This window comes from Chelonoidis abingdonii, chromosome 2, assembly GCF_003597395.2.
Source record: "Chelonoidis abingdonii isolate Lonesome George chromosome 2, CheloAbing_2.0, whole genome shotgun sequence".
NCBI lineage: Eukaryota > Metazoa > Chordata > Testudines > Testudinidae > Chelonoidis > Chelonoidis abingdonii.
The window spans coordinates 88887605-88911060 of NC_133770.1; the positions used below are offsets into that span (position 1 = coordinate 88887605).

The window sequence follows — 23456 nt, forward strand, 5'->3', positions numbered from 1 at the left end:
GTAAAGTACTATTGGCGCCCAGTAGTGAGCAGTCATACAAACAGTGCTATAGAATCACACTTAAGGCCTGTGAACTGTTAGTTTAAAACTGACAGTTCGGGGATTAGATTTGGATCAGGTTACTTCACTCAAATTTGCAAGACAGCTGTACTGGCATGGATTTATTAATAAGTAACAATCTCTAGATAAAGGTTTATCTAAAAGAAAAAGCATTAGACCTTTCACATTATAAAAATCTCTTAAATTGGGGTTGAAAGCAATAGTTTCCACCTCTTTCCCTCAAGTTACTTTACTTGGCTGCACTGTTACTTGTTCGTAGAAGCAACACTGCTGGCATTTCAAGGTGCAAACTCTGCTTCCTAGTTAAAATCTAGACGCTATTTAGGCCCGTTATCTTTATTATTACAAAAAATAATATACCTTTTATTATGGTGACTAAGAAGCAACTCTCATCTTGAAAGTTCTGAACCATCTAGAAAGAAAAAGGAGATATTAAAGTCCCAACTTCGTACCATCTAGGAGGCCAGCAAGCCAATTGGGGGGAGGAATAGCTCAGTGGTTTGAGCATTAGCTTGCAAAACCCAGGGTTGTGAGTTCAGTCCTTGAGGGGGCCATTTGAGGATTTAGTTGGGGATTAGTCCTGCTTTGAGCAGGGGGTTGGACTAGATGATCTCCTGAGGTCCCTTCCAACCTTAATAATCTATGATTAAGCAATCTGAATGCCAAAGTGATCTATAAGTATTTCTAAATGGGTACTCTATGCAACTATTTTCATAATATTTTTCTCAGTACAAGGTACTAGATTCCCCAAAAGGAGCTACTAATAAAAATAATAATAATTGGAGCTATACCAGTTCTCCTAGAACAGAAGGGACCTTGAAAGGTCATCAAAGTCCCACCTCCTGCCTTCACTAGCAGGACCAATTTTTGCCCCATCCTTAAGTAGCCCCCTCAAGGATTGAACTCACAACCCGGGGTTTAGCAGGCCAATGCGCAAACCACTGAGCTAAAATGTCAAATACAAGAATTTACTGATACTTCATTTACAACATCACTACTTAAAGGGCTCCAGGCTTATGTGGCTAGAATCTTTGTTTGCATAAACTGCTTAAGTAATTTGCAGCTCACAATGGTATTTAAACCTTGCTACTTACATACTATATTTCTTTCATATGTATCTAGTCAAGAAAACAAATTGCATCTCATAATTAACTACCTACATAGTAAATTGCATTCCCATACTTTTTCAATTCCTAAATTACTAATTGTGAGGAAGAGAAATTAAACAGACCAAAGTGTCAGTGAACTCTTAGATGGTTTGTTTACTGTTGCAAGGTAAAGATTGCATAGTATTACAATTGATGTACATGCAACATTATTATATACTACTGGGACCTTCTCTCAGATCCCTTGTGCCCTAGTCATTACTATACTGCCAGTCATGAATTTTGTACTAGGATAACCACTCTCACCAGAAGCTGGTTAAACCACATTCTACTCTGAGTTTTATGGAATGTCTTTTTGACCTTTGGGAGTGAAGAAAGGAGAACCTTAAATCTAATGTATTTATTTAAAATGGCTTTGATTCCAGTCACACTGTTGCTGTGGAAAAACACAAGTTCTAACTATCAGAAGACATTAAGTGTATGCTACATACTATGCAAGAGAAAAAAGCAGTGCTGCTCAGAGAAAACTGCCTAAAGAAAGTGTGGATACAAACATGTTTTAAAATAAACCACAACTCTTAACTTAAAACTTACCAACTTTTAATTTGTAAACTTGTCAGTTTTGAAACCACAATTTATTTAAAAAAGCAAATGAAACAATGTTAATGTTTTTAAACAAAATAATTTCGTTACCTGATCACTAACCAGGATGTGGATACCAGTAGGACCCTGTCTGTAAACCTGATTAATCTGATGCAAAGGAATGTTAAACACCAAAGCAAGCTTGCGAGTGACTTCTGAGGCTGCCATTTCTTCTAAGTAGATTGCATGATAAACTATAAGAAAAAAGCTTTTTACTTTTAATAAGAATTATACTGTCACTGATAAAAATTTAGGTGTAAACATTCCTGTAGGGTTGTAAAATTTACGCCCCCCCCCCCCCTTTTTTTTTTTTTTTTTAAACTGTCCTTGGTCTGCAATACCTTCTTAGAAACTTGAATACCGTTTTCTACAGTGTTGTCCTTTATTTGGGAAACACTGATTCTTCCCATTCTCTAGTTCATTCATGTGCACAAACGACCATGACTTTTCCTTCAATCTGATTTCTCATCAGAATGATCACTATTCAGCACAGTTCTATGAATAAGGCTAGTTTGCATTTGTTTTGATACTGAAACAACCTTCAAAGCATCTGTAGGAAAAATTTATCATGTATAAAATTACCTTTTAAAAATCCATTTTAGTTCTGCTACGAAAATGACTGGAAAACTTTTAATCCAGGACATTATCTACCATATTCTATTTTTAAGGCAGATGATATATTTGGCCTGAGCTACTAGACTAATCACTTTGCTTCATGAGTTTTCTTGCAAAGAAAGCTCTTTACAGAGTCCACCCAGATGATTTCCCCCTTAATCTCTCCCTTCATTTTATATAACTTGATATGATAGTAAAAGTGAGAGTGTACAGCAGGGATAGGCAACCTATGGCACGCGTGCTGAAAGCGGCACATGAGCTGATTTTCAGTGGCACTCACGCTGCTCAGGTCCTGGCCATCGGTCCACACTGCATTTTAATTTAATTTTAAAAATGAAGCTTCTTAAACATTTTAAAACCCTTATTTACTTTACATACAATAGTTTAGTTATATATTATAGACTTATGAAAAGAGACCTTCTAAAAACATTAAACTGTATTACTGGCACACAAAACCTTAAATCAGAGTGAATAAATGAAGACTTGGCACACCACTTCTGAAAGGCTGCCGACGCCTGGTGTACAGCAAACTAAAACATGGTCAAAGTTTCTTATTTTCCAAACAGCAGCATGACTGTGGGCAGCTTAATGCTTGGTTTTGAATTTTACAGATTTTTACAACTGTGGGTTCCCAGAGATGAAAATTAAAAAGCTTTATACCAATATGACTTAAACAACAGTGATCAATATTTGGTCAGGTATGTTGTACATGTTGCTGGGAATGCTCTAATAAATGAAAAGAAGCAGAAGTGTCTAGCAGCTACATATTTGGATAAGCCCCTCCCTCTCAACCTCCTCCTTTCTCAGCAATTTTGAACCTTGGATGCGTTAGCCATCATCAAATTTAATGAGAAACTACACTTATCCAAGAGGAAGTTTAGCTTATTTAACATAGGACATACAGTAGAACCTCTTACAAACACCTCAGGAATGGAAGTTATAACTTGCAACAAAATGCTGTGGTTGTTCTTTCAAAAGTTTACAACTGAATAGTGACTTAATACAGCTCTGAAACTTTAATACGCAGAAAAAAGTGCTGCTTTCCCTTTATTTTTTTTAGTAATTTACGTTTAACAGTATTGTACTGTATTTGCTGCTTTGGAGGAGTGGGAAGAAGCGGGGGGTTGTCTCTGCTGCTGCCTGATTGCGTACTTCTGGTTCCAAATGAGGTGTGTGGTTGATTGGGTAGTTTGTAACTCTGAGGTTCTACTGTACTTCATACAGATACTCCCTCTCTGCCCCCATTTCCTGGCTGGAAAGTGTTTTAAGTGCTGGAATACGATCCTGTCAGTCAGTCATTCCCCAGGAAATCCGCAGGGAGGGTGAGTCTTGACTCCCTCCAGAAAGTTGACATAAATGAAAGAGCAAGATAAATTTAGCTTCAAGTAGTTCCAGTGGCTCGAATAATAGGAGCAATGTGGATTTACTTGTTCTTTAATATTATTGCTCTGTAATGTACTCAGTTATGTTCTCAGTAGTGGTGGAAACAGTAAAATGGCATTTCCTTTAATACACTCAGCTATTTTCCCTTATCCAAACCACACTAGTTTCATTTCAAGTATATAAAGTCCTATTAGTTAAAAGTAATTGAAATAGATATGAACATAAGTTCTTTCAATTACAGTTGTACATTCACCTAAAGTGAATTTCTTGGCAGACCACCATGGATCATTTGAATGCTCATTAACTATATTATGCATGCAACAAAAACAAAACCTTAGATTTTTTTTCCCAAGCCCCTTAAAAGCCTACTTTTTATTAAATTTTCTGTTCTTGAAGGTGTGATGTGTTCCACCATAAAAGCACATATACTACTTCTGGCTTAAAATCTAAGGAGTGCACTCATCTCTGCAATGCTAAAACTGCTGTGTCACCATTAATCCACTTTCCTCTGCATATTCACTTTCTGGATACACAATTCTAGCAGTTTATAAATTAGTCTAAACTATTATATTTTATTGAAAATCTATTCTCAGGTCCTCTTTTTCCTCTCCTCACATGTTTATTTCAAACTTTTCATTGCTCAGTAAGTCATAAAAAGAGCACTGTATGATCATACCATATATTGCACCATTGCTGTTATCACCATTGGTTGCATCTTGCTGCCTTTCCAGTTGTATGCTCCTCAATGGCTCCTGGCAGACATAGATTGTTAAACGGGGCCTAACAGACCTGCAGTTTACAAAGGATACATGTAAATTTTAAAAATAAAAACACACTTGCCCAAAAATGGTATGAAGGATTTATATCCATCTTATTTCAGCTGCCTTGCATTAACAATATACTTAACATTTTGCTGCTTCACAAGCTATTTAAAAAAAACAAAAACACCTCATACAAACTATCACCAGTGGCTTAATCTAGTCTCAGAAACATTGAGATGGTCTGCCAGATGCTGGTAAATTTAAATTTAAAAATTAATTCAACAATTTTAAAATCACTGACACAAGACTTGCTTACAATGGAATCCTGGAACACAGCTACTGAATAGCAATAATTACATCTCTTATAAAGACAGTATGTTACTAAATATGTATTATCAGCTTCATTTGTAATTAGAATTCTGTATTTATTATTTAGCAGCCATGACCTCAAAAAATTTAGGTTCTTTATAGCTCACCTAAATGAGAAGTTTTGTCTCTTGGCAACAAACCCATCCGTCTTCAAGAAATCAGTACTGCCCAACTGCATTGCTACCAGTCTTACAGTCTACCTTTGAACTCATCAGTGCCTGCATCATATCTGTAGCCTGCCCTGAAGGTGTACACAAAACAGTCTTCTTTTGAGCATATTACTGCCAACTCCTGAGACAGCTAAACAGGCATATGCCAACCTAATTCTCAATTCATATCTCCCAAATCCCCTATTCTAAGAAAGGCACATTACTGTGATTGAACGTTTGTAAACTTGGCATTTTACCTGGATTTCAGTGCATTATATAGCCGAATGCCATCGGCTGGACCACAGATTTGTACCAGGTCCTCTCTTGTCAGCTTTAATAAATCAGCACCTGGAGAAATTCAAAAGAGCAGGATTTAGCTAGTTTCTTTTAGGACAAGAAAGCTCAAAAGAATCCAATATTCATTTAAAAACAAGTGACAAAATTGGCCCTTGAAAAACAATGCAGCTCTGCAAGATAAGCACTGACAGCAAACAAAGACTAAAAGATGATTTTGATAACACTCCTGCAAAACACACAAGTACTTGCTGACACTAAGAAATAATTACATGATTTTCAGAGAAAGTAGCACCCCTAGCTCCAGCTTAATTCAGCCCCTTTGAAAATCAGATAATGTGACTGCAAAGTGTCACCTGTTTTAGTACAAATGGTTTTCAAATATTAGACTGCTCTATAGATAAATCATAGTTTAACTGGCTTAAGACAAGATTAGGATATTTACACCTGGGCTAATGTGTTTCAGTCAGATGCAAAATGGAGGGGAGAAAAAAAATACACCCTCATAGAAGTGTTGATTTATCACAGCCTGCTGATCCTTATATTATAGTATAGTTTTTGGGACACTATTTATCCTAGACTGTGTGCACTGAAAATGCTCTGGTTACATTGCTGTTCCCTAGAAAGACTGTGCATATCAGAAAATTTGGATGAAAAGTTCCTCTGACACCCATAACAGTTGCTCAGTGTCCATATGTTAGCTGTATCAAGAACCTCAGAGAGTAGGGCTTCACCATATATTTACCGAGTTCTGGCAATGTGTATTGCTGTGCCACAAGATCAGCTGATGTCCACTTCTCCAACCTTCTCTGATTTGAGTCAGTTACCAAAGAACAGTCTCACAAATGGTACCAGGATCCACATTCACAGAGGAATAACTGTAACTATTTCTACCATATGCCAACCAATAAAAAGACCACAATATTAAGTGCAGTTCTACTCTGAAAAGTGATTATGCAAAAATGGCACTTTCCTAATAGACAAATCTGCATCCTACAGTGTATTCGGAGTCAGATCAGCTTACGTGACAATTTTTTTTAATCCTAGCAGTAACATAACATGTTCAATTCCATTTCTTTCTTGTGCAACAGAATAGTGTATTGAATTCTGATTTTAAAGGCCTATGGCCCTCTGCAAATCTACTTGAAGACAGTGAGGTTATACAGATGTCACTGAGGGCATATTCTGAAAATTCAGCTCCAGTTTGGCAGAGGAACTTCAGGGTCTTGATGTGCAGTGGAGAAGATGGTGCAGAAAGGTCTACATTTATTATACACTGGGGATCTTTTTAGGAAAGGGAGACTACACAGAAGCAGTGGCTCCATCTTAATAAAAATGGAACCAAACTGATGGCACAAAATAAATTAGGTTTTGATTGAGTTTTTAAACTAGGAGCTTGGGGGAAAGAGGACAGGAGATGAGCAGTACAGAGAGATCTTTAAAAAATATCAGTAATTATAAGGAATAGTACTATGTGGCCAATACAGGGCAGCACAAAATGCAACTGATCTAGATGAGGGACAGGAAAACCAGAGGAAACTTCAAGGAAAGGTGTTAAATAAAAACACAGACATCTGTCCAAAAAAAAACAACTATTCACATATAAACTAAATGGCACAGCCCGGCAAAGTTTAGAGAAACACTTTCTTGGCGTTTTAAGTGATTGCTTATATCTAGAACACGAGAGGCTATTCTCAATTTATTCTCAAGTAACACACTGGTGTTACATTTCAGAGTAGCAGTGGTGTTAGTCTGTATCTTTACACAGGAGTTAGTTCGAATGTGTCATTAGCTGTGCTGCTAAGTAAGAGTGATCAATTAGGGTCAAAATTCAAGGGGGATGTAAGATACCAAAAAGTGACACAGTGACAGTTTCAGAGACAGATTTTAATAAAATGATAAGAGTAGTCAAAAAGTCCCTAAAGGCAAAACCTAAAGAAAGTAAAATCCTTAGAAGCGGCATGTATACTACCTAAGAAGAAAATAGACTCATAAGACCTGCATGCCACTGAACAAAAGGGAACCAGGCAACAAAGTGTAAAGGAGCATGGTGAAATGACAAGGTTCTTGAAGTTACTTGACCCAAAACTGCTATCCTTCAAAATTTGGAAATTTGACAGTTAGAGAAGTCAGACAGCAGCATAAGTTATAGCAGGCAATAAGAAGGGCCAAAGTGGATTTCAAAGAGCAAATAGTTAAATATGTAAAAACTAACAAAAAGTTTAGTACGACAGAAGCAGAAAGAAATCAGTGAGGTCTGCTAGATCACTACAGACTAAAGGAACAATCATTGGGAACGAATATATGAGTCAGAGACCACCAAAGAAAAAAGGCATCCAGCATTAAGCCTGGGTTTATATTTCCTCTGGAATAGAAGTTTGTGCATTTGGTATCGTCTTCTGTGGACAATGAGGGGTTCTTAATTGATGGAATAGGAGGTCTATGACATAACTGAACTACCACTCACGTTGGGCCACTGCATGTCTCTGTAAAACGTCTCCCAGGTTGATGACATCCTCCAGGAGATGTCTAGACAATGGGATAATCCTGTAGTGATGGCACTGCTTCTAGAGCCTGATGGCTTCCTGGTACAGAGGGGATTATCACATTCCTCCCTGTTTTTATACAGTGCATACAATGGAATTTCACAGAAGGACAGGAACACTATACAGGCTAGTCTGATGGCCTCAGCTTCAAGATGGTCAAATGTAATCACAGATCCTGGAGCCATGTGTCTTGCACCTGCAGGTGGTTCATGAGGGCATCCCACCCTGTCCCTGAATTGTTTGTGATAAAATGTCAGTCAGGTAGGATACAGAGTCAGTTCCCTTTCTGTATGTTCACTGGATCCAGCCACAACAGCTCTTGTAGGATGTGGGATAGGACTCACTTTTTTGTTCACGTGGTGTCCGGACAGGGCATACACAGTTGTAAGGGCTGAAGATTAATTCTGGCAAGCAATGTCACATATATACATAGCAACATGTGGCCTAAGAGCTCCAAACATACACACACCATCATAATTGGGTTTGACTACAGTAGTTTACCATCAACTGGAGACACTGGACTCTGCTCTATGGCAGGTAGACTGGCTGATACGGAGTTGATCACTCAAACTTTCTCATCTGGGATGTTAGGGATTTTTTCTCATTGCTCATCTGGAGTTCTAGTTGGGAGAACAGAGAGAAAAACGTAATCCAAGGTTGGGATCTGCATCTGATCAGCCTGTCATCCAAGTAAGGATAGACGAATGTGCTCGTACTACTGCCTGACACTTAATGAACACTCTAGGTGCCAAGAAGAGGCTGAAGGGCCATGGTGGCTGTATTTGTTGAGTCTCCTCAGGTCTAAGATAAGAAGGGAGAGGCCTTCATCCTAACTGGAATTAGGAAATACTGGGAGTAGAAACCCATTTCCCTTGCATTTCTTTGGAACCTTCTCTATGGTTTCTAAAAGCAATGAGACCATCTCTGATTGCATGAGAGGGGCAGGGAAGTGGTGGGCAGGGGTGAAGAGTGGAAGCAGATCGGGTAGCCATGGAAAGGATCTCTAACACCCATCTGTCTGATATAATGGCAGATCATGCCCAGTGGAACAGGCAAGGTGGCTTTGGAAGGTAATGCTCATTTGACCAGCTTTGATGTGGTTCCCAACTGTGCAATCAAATTTGCTGGCATGTCATAGGAGCGGTATGCATTGCTGAAGAGGAGGAAGGTAGGCACCCTATCATACCATGGTATTTTCTGTGCCTGGTATTCAGGATGCCTGTGCTGCTATGCAGGCATCCAAAGCCTCATCTGCAGGTGAGGATCATATGGCTTGAGATATGGGGCTGGGGTGTAATTCCCTGGAGAATTTAAGGTGGCCTTTGAGTCTTAATGAACGTACAGAGCACTCTAAAGGGCTCTGTGCCCACAAAAGTTAAATCTTCAACTGTGATCTTTCCCTCTCTCAGGATATCCAATACTTGGAGCCACAAAATTCTGCATATCACTGTGGTGACCACAGATCTCACCACAGTGCTGGAGATGTTCATTGTGACTTGGTGTCATCCAGGCTACCAGTTGACACAACTTTAACCCTTGATTAGGTTTCTAACCACCTCTCTGGCGTCTTGTGGAGCACTGCAAGAAGAGCGGGGGGCCACCTTGTCCTAGGTTAAGAAGTTATATTAGGTCAGTAAGGCTGGGCAGTTTGCTGCATGCAGTTGTAGAGTGAGGCAGAAAAGTGTGACTTTCTCCCAAAGAGGTCAAGCCTTTTCAAGTCCAAGTCAGAGTCATAGACTAAATTCAGAAGGGACACCGAAAGTTCTGTCTGGAGTCTCTACCACTATGCTTTAAGCAACCTGTTGGTGCTGGACTTTGATGCTGTAGTTGGTGGTCCCTGTTTTGATGCTGCTGATGATATCTGCTTTGGTGCAATGGCAGCTGTGCCCTATTTCTTTCTTGGTGCTGTTTTGTCCACGCTGGTATCTTGTCTGCTGTGGAGGGTGCTGAATGAACCTGGCTTGTCTTCTAGAGCTCATCTCCTCAGGCCTTAAGACAGACCTTTATGGATTGTTCCGCAAAGTGGAGTTTGACCCTTGTGTCTTATGACTAAACATATCCTAGCAGGAAATGTCAGGCACACTGAACATCTGCTTGTATGTGAGATTCTCCAAGGTAGAAGAGGCACCTACTGCATCCATCGTTTAGTGGGACTAGTCCAGCGCAGCATGAACTTGAAGCCTGCAGGTTTCAAGTCTGTCATATTAAGGAGCAATTTTAGAGGGCGGGTTAACCTCCAATACCCTGTCCAGTCAAGTGAATAGGATCCCAGCAGTTGAAGAGGAAGATAATCAAAGGAGTTCTGAAGAAGTTCACAAGATTTGAAGAAGGTTGAAACAAATCTATGGTCAGACATTCGCCATGTTCTATTGTGCTGCCACGGGTGGTAAGAACAGACTGGCCATTCCACTCTTTATGCCCTCACATGGGAGCATGATGTGGCACAGGGTGTACATACAGCCCCAATGGACACTGCTACTCAAGAAATTCCAGTCCCATGCATGTCTACAGTGGGATCTACGCTGACATGCTCTAAGAACAAGGGGGATTTCAATAAAATTTAGAAGTAGCAAATTCAAAACAGCAAAAAAAAAAAAAACTTCTTCACACACCATATGAAGAAACTAGAACTCACTGCTACATCGTGGTGTTGAAGCCAAAAATATTAAGATTCAAAAAGTGATCAGCTATACATATGAATAAAGAATAGTTGTTATAGTTAATGCTAACAAATTTTGGGACAAGATTAAGCCTCATGTTTTAGGGCTTAAATATGTGACTCCTAGGAATTAGCAGAAGACCTAACTGGGGAGAAGAGGGGCCCACATTATCCCACAACTGCCTTATGAGAAATCTCTTGCACCTTCCTCTGAAGCACATGGTGCTGACCAGGGTTAGAAACAGGACACTGAATTAGACAGACCATGAGTCTAATCCAGTGTGTCAGTTCATTTTCTTCCTAAATAAGGAGTGAATCAGCATTTAATTGAGTTTGTAAACTATCATTACTGGTGGTGATGCAGAAGAAAGAACAAACCCAGTTCCACTTTTAGATGTCAGGTTGAGTTTGCAGAGCTGGCAGTTAAAGGCAGCTTTTTCCCTGTAAACTGAACGTTTGGCCTAGAAATCAGAAAGACACTAAATAGTCAACCCCATGACACTATTTTTACAGAGTAATTTTTCAGATAAGACTCTCACTCAAAACTTGAGGAAAAACTCTAAATAGACATTAAAAAAAAATACCTGAGAAATTTGAAAAAAGCCTTGTATAGGTAGAGAACCTATGTTTGAGTAACCACTGCTGAGTTTCCTGGATTGTGGCTGAAGGATGAAGTTGCTGTGAGAAAAAGGGGTTGAAGACGACAATTTTGATGTTAATTTGTTTTTATAAAACAAAGTCAACTAATTTTGTTACATTATTAAAAACAATTAAGTATCTCATTTCCTTTCATCAGAACACACTAATAATGAAATCAGTATGAATCACCTCCACTTCACTGATTATTCAGCAATTAGGTACAAGGTTTGCATTGTGTAATGAAAACCAAACAGGAACATAGATACTTACATCTCCAGACCCTTGAGAAGTTCCATCTCCTTGATGATTTGGGGAGGAAGAATTGCTATGGTGGAGAGGTGGAACAAAAATAAATGATATTACTGGATTTTTAAAAGTTAAGAGAATAAAACCATTCAAGCATTACTGATAAAGGTAACCTTCAAATTTTCAAAACGATAAAAAAATGTCCCTATTTTATGGCAGCAGCATGATTCCTAGGTTAAAGACCACTCAGGGAATAAACTGGTCTGGTGGAGATATGCTGTAAGAAAGAGGAATATCATCACTTAGACTGTGCAAATCACTTGGTTCCTAATCTAATCCCTGCTAGTCAACTGAAAAAGCAGCACCCATAATAAACTCACACATCCAACCATCTATCTTAAAAGGAAGAAATGAATAGTGGTCACAGGATTGAAGAGGTAAGAGAGGTGCTGTCCATCCTCTGATGCACAGGGTCAGTCACAAAAAAGGTAGAGATGCCAGGATCAGCTTTCTGAACACCCTGAAAAAAATTAGTGGTTCTCCTGAATGTTGCATTAGTGGCAGTAAATTACACCAATACTTCACATTTATATAGCACTTTTCACCCCAGTTTCTTATATTTTTATACATATGGCACCACTGCAGAGGCCTCTGACATGGAGGACATCAGTCAACCAGAGCAAAACGTGAGATACAATAGCAGGCTAACCTCTACTCTTACGTAACATTCAGCTCAGATCGATTCAGTTTTTAAAGTCTAATCTGAAAGACTGATATAGATACTGGCATGGAGCTCTATTCTGAGGCTTAAACTAAAGGATGTGCCAAGCATACCAAATGGTAAACACATTTCTACAAGACAAATGAAACATTTAAAACCTGATATTTAGATTACTAAGCAATCCTTTCCAGCAGAGCCTATAAGTTTCAGAGGTACTGTGGGTACTTTAAGCTTTTCTATGGAGAAAACACTTCTCTCAAACATTCTTCTTCCCCCCAACACCCCATTAGACCAGGTCTGATGGGTGAAATCTGTAATTTGCCACTGTCATGGCATCTCCTTCCCAAACACCACCATAAGCAAAGAGATGCATATTAATGTTTTCTGTAAGTGCTTCAACTACAGCATCTACTACCAGTAAGCCACCACCCTTGAAGATGATAAAGTAGAAAGACAAAAGAAAGGTGGGGAGAGAAAGACAACACTCTTGATCATAAATCTTCCTCTAGGTCCCTCATCTTTAGTTGTGCTATCTCACCTGACTCTCCCCCTGCCTTTTAAATGAAGGAAGGAAGGAAAGTATTTGATTTAGCACCTATTCCTGGTATTTCACTGGGAATTTCATAGATTAGATTTACTGTAATATCCCCCTTCCCTTACAGGAATAAGCTATAGTGGCACAAGCACTTCTATACGAATATTACTGTCCACACGGGGGCGGGGACGGGGGGGGAAGGGGAGGGTGTTGTACTGCTGTAACTTCACTGATACAGTTTAAGTGGTCTGACTTTTGTGTAAATATAAGTACCCCAGTTAAAAGGAAAAGAACTTGTTATGAATTGTGCTAGGGTCAATAAGTTTCCAGCAATGGATACTGAGCAGGGAAAACATGATTCCTGGGACCAGAGGAATAATTTTACAACTGAAAAAAAATAAATGCCAAAAGTTTCGGAGTTCTGAAAAATCTTAAGTTCTACATTTCTCCCCCACAACTTAATTTTGGGGATTGGTAGTCAATCTTCCATATTTATACATAATCTACATTCAAATGAAAGGAAAATGCTTTAAGCATAAGATTAATTTGAAGTATTTTTTAAAAATCAAACTACAGAAAATAAACTTACCTGTCTGGGACACTGTAGGTACTATGTTGAGCAGAGGTAAAAGTTGGTGTTGGGGTAGGGCTGTTATTTACAAATGCCGTAGGAGTATCAGGCCATGGTGAGCACTAAAGATAGAGAAAAGAATTAAACAATAAGTTTATTGTAAAACCTCATGTCACTTTGGCATGTAATCCTACACTCAAAAGCCCTGAATTCACTCCTGTAGAATTTTAATCTGAGTTTTCAAATTAAGTTTCCCCCACCCCACTTGTTCCATCCATGTATCTGAACCTGACCAGGAATTTTAACTAAACCAAAGCTGTTCTATTCATTTTTTCTGTTCCATGAAGGAGATTCCTATTTATTATTAACTTGATTATTGCTTTCTAATGACACAATGAAGGTAGTGGTGATGGACCTGATGGAAGGACTGCAGAGATTATTCAGTTTAAAAAATGACATCTGAAATCTGCACAAAACAACTCCAATAGGCAGCAAATGGCTACAGAAGGTTCAGGGATAATGAGTATAAGCAAAGCTGAAAAACCAGGATTTCAGAATGGCACTCAGTCAATAAGCTTAAAAAGTGCCTACCCTGACGGTGCTCACATCAGCTGTTGCTCTGAGATGTCTAGCAGTATTTCTTTTTCCAAACAATCATTCTTTGGACTGAAATTTAAGAGTTATTTAGTAGAAGACTAAATTGATGCCCACATGCAGTTTTGCGTTCTTGTGAGTTTCATGCTAAGCTGGGAGTTTTATTCATGAAGTAGTAATTCATCACAAGCATTTACTGATAAACCCACTGTCAAGTTAGGTCAATTTTTTTTTAAAATTGACCAGCCAAGATAAAAGCCCTTTAAAATGACACTGGTGTTTAGTGCTCCAAATGCTTTATCATAATCTATTAAAAATAAAATTAATTTTTAAAAAAAGATTTAGCTTTTAATAAGGAAAAGTGCAAGGACACATGGATAAACTGTAAAACAAGCAGCCAAACAAAGATTAAATGAACTGAAGGCCAAGACCATGCTAGACATGCCAACACAGGTTTCTGATACACTCTTCATGATTGTCTGTTAACCCAAATGTAAGCTAAAGTTTCTTTCAGGCAGTTTTTAAAGCTATTTCTTGTCCCTGAAAAGCAAGAGCTAAACAGTTAAGTCCCAGAATTTAACAGGTGCCAACACTTCAAACATGGAAGATCCAGTGAACTTGAAATCCCTCATATGTTTGAGTACTGAAAGGCCCTTTTTATCGACAATAACATGAGGAAAATCTTATGCTGCCTGCACATTTTTTTGATATGCTTATTAATCTTTTTGTGCCGGAAGTCTGGCTTTCACTTGCCAGCAATGGGTACACCAAAAAATCTTAAAACTGGTTAATGTTCCTAGAGACACTGGCTTGGGGCCTCAAAAGCTGGAAAACTTGGAAATCACATATAAAGTGGACTCACTCTAGAGGCGGATTTGTGATCTTATTTTTATTACAGAGAATGTCACATTGTTACCACGTACAGATAACACTGGCATACTAGACTGCGACTTCACTCATACTAAACATGATTGTTCACTGTTACCCAGTACTCCCCACCCATTCTGTCATATCTACCTGATGTGTCTCATCATAAACTAAGACTCTAAGCTCTCAGGGACAAGGACTTATGTGTGCGTGCAGCACCTAACACAATGGGGCTTTGATCCCTAATTGTGAGCTTTAGGCACGACCACAATACAAATAATAAAACTAATGAGCCATCTATTTCTCTAGCCCTAAGAGGAAAGTTTAGAGGGTGGAAGGTTTCTGACATCCCTAAAACATGACATAGCCAGGATACTACCACCTGCCTGTGCTCTAGTGAGGCAGTTTTCTGTATGTACTTACCACTAGGTCATTGTGTTTTGAAGTGTTTTGATTTTAATATAACTTATAGTAGATTTTCTTTAGTTAAAGCTGCCAAAGATTTTTTAATTTTAACTTCTTAGCATTTACACCAAATCAGAATGACCTGACACTCTGGAGTTCTGGAAGTAACACTGCACAGTTGGCTTTTGACTAGCCTTAAGGAAAAATAAAAATAAAAAATAAATAAATAAAAAAAACTCAGTTCAGTTGGGTCATTTCCTTTGAAGATTCTCAAAATTCTAAGCCCCCAAAGTCCAAGAGACTTCACTATAAACAAGACAAGAATTACATCGGTCTCACTCTTTGGCTGCTTTCCTGAAGTGTTATAGTTCAAAAAACTTGAATTTTCTGATAAAAATAGTATGTGATACAGCCCTACCAAATTCACGCTCCATTTTAGTCAATTTCACGGCCAGAGGATTTTTAAAACCTTAAATTTCATGATTTCAGCTATTTAAATCTGAAATTTCAGTGTTGTAAAACTGTAGGGGTCCTGATCTAAAAAGGGAGTTATGGGGGCGGGGAAGGGGGTCACAAGGTTATAGTAGGGAGGGCTGCAGTACTGCTACCCATACTTCTGTGCTGCTGTGGCGGCGGCTCTGCCTTCAGAGCTGGGCATCTGGAAAGCAGAGGTTGCTGGGCAGGAGCCCAGCTCTGAAGGCAGAGCCACCGCCAGTGGCAGCACAGAAGTAAGAATGGTATGATATGGTATTGCCTCCCTTCTGCACTGCTGCCTGCAGAGCTTGGCCCTCAGTCGGCAGCTGCCACTCAGCTCTGAAGCACAGATGTAAAGATGATATGGTATGGTATTGCCACACTTACTTATGCACTGCCCCCTAAAATAACCTTGTGACCCCCCTGCAACTTGCTTTTGGGTCAGGACCCCCAATTTCAGAAATGCTGGTCTCCCCTGTGAAATCTGTAGAACATAAGGTAAAAAGTGCACAAAACCACTAGATTTCACGGTCCGAGACATGTTTTTTGTGGCCATGGATATGGTAGGGCCATAGGGATAATGCTTACTTAGTCCTTTTCCAGTACTCTAAACATAAACATAGTTACAACATACTTGTTTTGCTTATATTTTCAAGGCCCCACCCCATGAGGAATATTTACTAGGGCAGTCAAGCAATTAAAAAAATTAATCGCTCAATTAGTCGCACTGTTAATAATAGAATACCATTTATTTAAATATTTTTGGATGCTTTCTACATTTTCAAATATATTGATTTCTATTACAACACAGAATACAAAATGTACAGTGCTCACTTTATATTTTATTACAAATATTTGCACTGTAAAAATTAAAAAGAAATTTATTTTTCAGTTCACCTCATACAAGTACTGTAGTGCAATCTCTAGTGTGAAAGCGCAACTTATAAAGTAGATGTGTGTTACATAATTGCACTCAAAAACAAAACAATGTAAAACTTTAGAACCTGCAGGTCCATTTAGTCCTATTTCTTGTTCAGCCAATCACTTAGAGAAAGAAGTTTGTTTACATTTACAGGACTGCTTCTTATTTACAATGTCACCTGAAAGTAAGAGGCGGCATTCATGTGGCACTTTTGTAGCCAGCATTGCAAGGACCATGCCAAATATGCTAAACATACATATGCCCCTTCATGCTTTGGCCACCATTCCAGAGGACATGCTTCATATTGATGATGCTCCTTAAATGTGTTAATTAAATTTGTGACTGAATTCCCTAGGGGAGAATTGTACGTCTCCTGCTCTGTTTTATCCACATTCTGCCATATATTCCATGTTATAGTTATCTCGGATGATGACGCAGCATGTTAGTTTTAAGAACACTTTCACAGCAGATTTGACAAAACACAAAGAAGGTATCAATACGAGATTTCAAAGGACAGATACAGTACTCGACCCAAGGTTTCAGAATCTGAAGTATCTTCCAAAATCTGAAGAGGGATGAGGTGTGGAGAATGCTTTCAGAAGTCTTAAAAGAGCAACACTAAGATACAGAAACTACAGAACATGAACCATCAAAAAATAAAATCAACCTTCAGCTGATGGCATTTGACTCAGATGATGAAAATGAACATGCATTGGTCTGCTCTGCTTTGGATCATTATCAAGCAGAACCCGTCATCAGCATGGACGCATGTCTTCTGGAACGGTGGTTGTAGCATGAAGGGACATATGAATCTTTAGCTCATCTGGCATGTAAATATCTTGCAACATCGGCTACAACAGTGCCATGCTGATCTCACTTTCAGGTGACATTGTAAACAAGAAGTGGGCAGCATTCTCTCCTGCCAACTGTAACCAAAAACTTGTTTATCTGAGCGATTTGCTGATGTAAGACTGAGTGGACTTGTAGGCACTATATTTTTTAATGCAATACAAAACTTAAGTTATTTTGTGTACATAATTCTAATTTGTAAGTTCAACTTTCATGATAAAGAGATTGCACTACAGTACCTGTATTAGATGAATTGAAAAATACTATTTTTATCATTTTTTACGGTGCAATTATTTGTAATAAAAAATATAAAGTGAGCACTGTACATGTTGCATTCTGTTGTAACAGAAATCAATATATCTGAAAATGTTGAAAAACATCCAAATATATCTAATACATTTCAATTTGTATTCTATTGTTTAACAGTGCGATTGAGATTAACTCAAAAATTAACTCTGATTTAAAAAATTAATCATGTGAGTTAACTGCGATTGACAGCCCTAAAAGTTACACAATATGTACGTTAAAAGCTGTATGTTGCTCTCACTGTACCACTTTACATTAAGCCTTGTGCCCTTACTGTTCACAATATATTAAAATGATCAAGAAAATGAATATACAAGACAACCAGTCAGAGGCAAGACAAGAATATTTGTGTCCACCACCGCACAGTAAAGTGGTTGCTACTTATCAAACATCTTCTGTTTGACATCAAAATAGTAAGACAAATGAATATCCCTAATTTCAGTGTAATGACTTTCAAACAACTAACATTCTCAACCTTTCAATGGCCTAATATTTGTTCACCCTTACTTTCTTTTAAACCACTGACTTCAGACCATAGAGTCTCACATGAACTTCATTTCTCTTTAAATAGCCTTGTTTTATAGAAAAATTATTTATATAAGAATTGATTAAATAAAATATTACGTGACAACAGCAAGATAGATGTCAGCATTGTTATATACAACTATGATGTCTTGCAGAAGAACCAGAAATACTTTCCAACAAGCCACAGTTGCTTTAATCACATCTGCAATAACTAAAACTTGTATCCATGGAACAATCCTCCATTATTCTGTCTTGTAATATGCCAGGGTAGATAAAAATCAATTATTTAAAAAAAAAGATTTTTTTGATAATGCTTTGAGGGAAAAACCTATCTAAAGATACATTATAGCTCAAAGATCTCTTATCATGTAATAGGGATTATAAATTCTAATTCTATAGTATGAGACAATATATTCATATAACGTTTAAGAAAAGTTTTCTAAATGAGTTCCAATAGTTCAAGGATTAGGGACCTCTGGAGCCACTTCTCAGAGCTGTTTTCTCCCTACTCTCACAACACTGAAATTCACTATGAATTTATGCTTTGAAGGTACCTAAAAAGTCAGATTGTGGGTCCTGTGAGAAGTTCACTTCCTATCCAAAGTATCATAACTACAGCAGTGAACAAAGAAAGAATTAAAGGCCTTTTTATGACTACCCAAAACAAAGATCCTTATTCTCAGGAACCGAGTCACTTTTCAGATTTAGAGTGTGCTGCTTAATCAGCATGACTATTTATAGAGCCCCCATAATGGCATGTCAAAGAACATATAAAAATATAGGGTTCCTATCCCAAATAGCTTTTAGTCTAACATGCCCATATACAATTAAAAATTCTGTTCATGTAGTAAGTTACTTTAAACAGTCAGAAAACGAGGACGTTACTGTCCCCATAATTCTAAATCAGCCATGCTGCACACTTTGTACTTTTGGCATGTAACTTGAATATATTAAAAGATACATTTAAGAAGAAACAAGCATAAAGTAGTACTAGGTACATGCTATAGGGCCAAGCAAAGTTTACTACGATAACCTTAAAATTAAGTGTCACCCACCCATATACTTTATACTGGATCGTTTGGCTTTGTTTCTCCAGAGGTGGAGGAAGGAGATATGATCACATGGAGGATCTCACTTGGATACTAAGTGTGTGCACATGTGCAGAGAGTAGGGCATGGTAACTCAAAGACCCAGAAATTTCCAGAACAGAGTAGTAGTTACCAGACACTCTCAGCTGCTGTTCTGAGGCTGTATAGGACATTTTCACTGTGGGCTACTCACCTAGCAGTCATATTCTAGTCACTCTCAGAGAACTGAGCCAACCAGGAAGCACTGAATGGGGTGATTATAAACAGGTGTTAAAAGTAGCCCCGTGGACTCAACAGGTAACTGACACAGAACCATGAACAGAACTATTTGCTGTGAGGGCTGGGTCCCAATCCCTGTACCACTTTGGACATGGGCTGCAGATTTCTGTTTCCCTACAACAGAGAGCACCTATCAGCTGTTAACCCAAGGCTTAGAATGCTGCTAGCTGTGGAGGCCCACATTGTTTGCTGACAGGGTTCTGAAGTGTTTGAAAGGACTGAAACGCTGCCATTTCTCAGGCTCTGAAGAGTCCAGGTGACATACTGTGGTCACACTACAAAGAACGAGAAAGCCCGTTTGAAGATCAGAGGGGAATGCATTTTGATAGGTGCACTAATGAACAGAAAACGTTATGTTAAAACCTTGTATTTGAATGTTTGTAACAGAAATAAAAGGGGGAAGTCTATATAAGGAACACCAACAGATTTACTGTTTAATAGCTTTTATTTAAAAGTTATTCACAGCATTCCAAATACACCTCTACCTCGATATAACACGACCCGATAGAACATGAATTCGGATATAACGTGGTAAAGCAGTGCTCGGGGGGGGGGGAAGAGGTGTTCTGCGCACTCCGGTGGATCAAAGCAAGTTTGATATACTGCATTTTCACCTATAATGCAGTGAGATTTTTTGGCTCTTGAGGACAGCGTTATATCGGGGTAGAAGTGTACTATTTTCCATGATTTATGCTATTTACAAGTGTTTTGTGTGCATTAAATATTTGTTTTACTAAGAAAATGTATGGTACTCGCTCTCTGAAGCTCACTAGGAACTATCAGCATCCATTTATCAAGGTTTACATAAAATAGCCCTGAAGTTTAACTCTCATTTTTTCTGAAAAGTCCTTACAAGACAGAACTATAGCCTGTGCTTCAGCAAAGAGTTAAGCTGAGGTGCAGTATAGTTAGACACAATATTGCATGAGCAGCCCATGTTCCCCATTACATAAACACCAAGTCAAAAAATGAAGTGTACTATGAACTGAAGTTTTTGTATTCTAATTTTGTATTTCAATTAATTTTTGTTTAAAAGAATTAAGCTCTGGACAGTTCAAGCCTTACAGTTGCAAAACCTAACATTCAGCATATTATAAACTTCACATTTGCAAAGATTATAAAGTTTGAGGAGTATGGCTCATAACAGAGTCCTTTAATCATTGAAAGCCTTCAGCCTATAGTTCTACATGACTTCCCCCGAGACAGAGAGGACACGAATTGCAGGATTAAAACAACAACAGACTCCTGGACTTAAAGAGTCTTGACTACAAGGGAAGAAAGAGCAGTGAAGGCCTAATGAAATCATTATGAAAAGGGCTAGGTCTATTTTTGCCAAATGTAAGGGAAGTTCTATCTTTCTCTAGAGACTAAGCTCTGGCTTTCCAGCACTTAAGAGGGATGCAAATGGAAGATCTCCTTCCCACAGGACACCACCTGCCTGACCATTAGCAGCAGCAACAATATGCACTTAGCAGGACGCCACATCCAAAGAGAGATTCACCGAGCACAGGGAGAAAAACTCCCTGGGCATTACCATACTCTAAAATACCTAATTTAGTCAGAGAGGAAAAAGAGGTTAAGAAACGTGAACACTGGAAGCTAAGCCTTGCCATCTGAGAGAGCTGCCTCCACCGAATTAGAAATGTTAGCATGCTTTATAGGGAGAGACACATGTTGTGCACTGATTTTTTTTTCCTATATACATCTGTTGATGGACATCCTGCCTAGCAGCAGAAGAATGTCTGGGTTGACAATGGATACTGCAGAAGAAATGTAACAGCTTCAACTAAGGAACTAAGTATTCCAGGTTGCCAGTATTTTACTATGAACTTTAGTTAATTCCAGACATCCCAGTGTTTACTACAGCATCAAGTAAAACAAAATTCTCGAAAGAATTTATCCCACTGTTTACAGTGCTCGCTTATTATAGCGCCTCAGTTGTATGTGGCATTTCATACACAAAGAATGAACAGGTCCTTTGCCTTGAGAAATGTACAAGCTGAATTTTGAATAGCACACAAAGGGATGAGGAAGTGCAGAGGGGAATAGTAATGGACAAAAGTCAGCTAATTGTCACATAAGTGCTTTATGGGAAGAGGTGTCACAGAAATACCAACAAAACTTGCTTGTTCAGTGAATTAAGTCAAATAATTGACTTTCACAGGTGGACATTAACATATGACCAAATTTACCAATAGGTAGATGCAGGATCATGACTTGCCCAAACAAATAAGTTGCTAAGATCTATCTTAGAAATAAAGATATTGGAAAATATTTATTGTTCACCATAAGTGTCAGTTTAAACACCTGGAAGGTTAAAACTTGATAGGGAAAGTGTAAAATACACATAGTTGCTTCTTTTAAGCAGACAGATACAGGATTAAACAGAGGGTCCACATGCTGTGAGAAAAAAAGTAGTGCTCAGTAACATTAAGCCTTGCTGTATCTGACTGAAGAACAAGGAGAGCAGGATGCAGAGAGCCAGAGGAAACAAAGTACTTTTACTACAAACGACCTCTCTGCAACAATACATGGGGCTTTAAAAGTACAAATGTATATGGAAACTTACATTAAACTCAGGCGGAAATAAGGGACAAAACATACATGCGGTAACTAAATTTTGCTATTATCTTTACTTTCACTGATTACATATACATAAAGAAAGCAAATAGCTTTTAAAAAACATCTAGCTATTTCAATAAAGGAAATGCAGGTGTAAACTGAAAGCTCTTGGTTTGTTTGTTTTTTTAAAGGAGTTATGCAGTCCCTCTGCAACAATTTGTCTTAAGTGTTAGATTTAGGAAGCATTCCTCACTGAAACAGAGTAATTGGTGTAAACAAGAGAGAATGAAATTAAGCCATGGAAGTCAAAATGTTTTTATTTTTGATCATGGAAGTTTCTCCTATATCTAACACTGCACAAGGTATCTTGCACAATGAAAAGGTAAGCAGAAGTCCCTTACAGTGCCTCGCTTTGCCAGAGAATCACCGCAGTCTGCTGGCAAAGTCCGCTTGCTGGACTTTTTCTGCTCATGTTCAACTGCATCTTCAATTATAGGCTCAAGCCTCATCTGGACAAACACCAAAGATTTGGATCAATTTCTTTTCATTATACAGTGAGGAAAGATCTAAAAGCCTTTTAAAAACTTTTGTAATCTTTAGAAAACTGTATAGAACTCACTGGTGTTTAAATAAAAAGAAAATGCAAAAACCCAGTGAGGCTCTAGCCATAAACTCAATAGTCTCTAAAAACATGGTTTTGAGCTCAAATATGACATGTATAAATAAATCCTAAACCCCAGTTTTTGGTTTTTAGCTGCAAGGTTTTTAGATCTGTACACGACACTTGTTTTAGAATTCAGCACAAACAGTGCTCTATCCAAGGGTATTTGAATACAATATCTACTATATAGCCAAGTGAAATTTACTCAGCACAATCTTAAATGTTACTGGTGTTTTTCTTTGGGACAAGTTTGTCATATTAAAAAGCCTACCTTTGTCTATATGTTTATGCTGTAACTCTCCCCCCCATTTTGAGGATATAATTTATTTACTACTAATATTTCATATATTGTATCTAGATAATTTTTCTTTATAAATACATGCAGTTCCATCGTGTTACCTCTGTGAGGACTGTGGTGTCATACGAAGGTTGATACTTTTCTTTTTCATGTGCAGTTCGCTTCTCCATCTTTTCTCTGTCTGTTTTCTGTTTCCTGTCTGCTCCTTTTGGCTAAAAATGAATAGTTTAAATGAACAAGCAGACAGAGAGCAGCTTTGCAACTGAAATATGGATCTAAAAATCAGCCATTATAATGTAAACATGTTTTCTATGTCTAAACTTTATTTTT

At 38.2% G+C, this 23456-nt stretch overlaps 2 protein-coding genes across 7 annotated transcripts in view; one reads left to right on the plus strand and one right to left on the minus strand.

Moving 5' to 3' along the window:
• FBXL2 (F-box and leucine rich repeat protein 2) overlaps positions 1–1853 on the plus strand; it is a 118873-nt gene extending 117020 nt beyond the window's left edge. The window contains exon 16 of the transcript XR_004376263.2: positions 1592–1853. The gene's annotated coding sequence lies outside the window, so the exon portion shown is untranslated. The remainder of the gene's footprint in view (positions 1–1591) is intronic.
• The window catches only part of UBP1 (upstream binding protein 1), a 74973-nt gene that overhangs the window by 15145 nt on the left and 36372 nt on the right, over positions 1–23456 (minus strand). For 3 of the 6 annotated variants that reach the window (XM_075062538.1, XM_075062537.1, XM_032798738.2), the window contains exons 7-15: positions 23228–23338; positions 22569–22676; positions 13315–13418; positions 11494–11548; positions 11169–11262; positions 5343–5433; positions 4483–4595; positions 1860–2002; positions 421–472 (exon numbers count right to left, since the gene is read on the minus strand). In XM_075062538.1, the coding sequence (XP_074918639.1) occupies positions 421–472; positions 1860–2002; positions 4483–4595; positions 5343–5433; positions 11169–11262; positions 11494–11548; positions 13315–13418; positions 22569–22676; positions 23228–23338 (871 nt within the window). Of the gene's footprint in view, positions 1–420; positions 473–1859; positions 2003–4482; positions 4596–5043; positions 5178–5342; positions 5434–11168; positions 11263–11493; positions 11549–13314; positions 13419–22568; positions 22677–23227; positions 23339–23456 lie in introns of those variants that run through there. The other 3 variants (XM_075062539.1, XM_032798740.2, XR_004376262.2) reach the window with 2 other exon arrangements.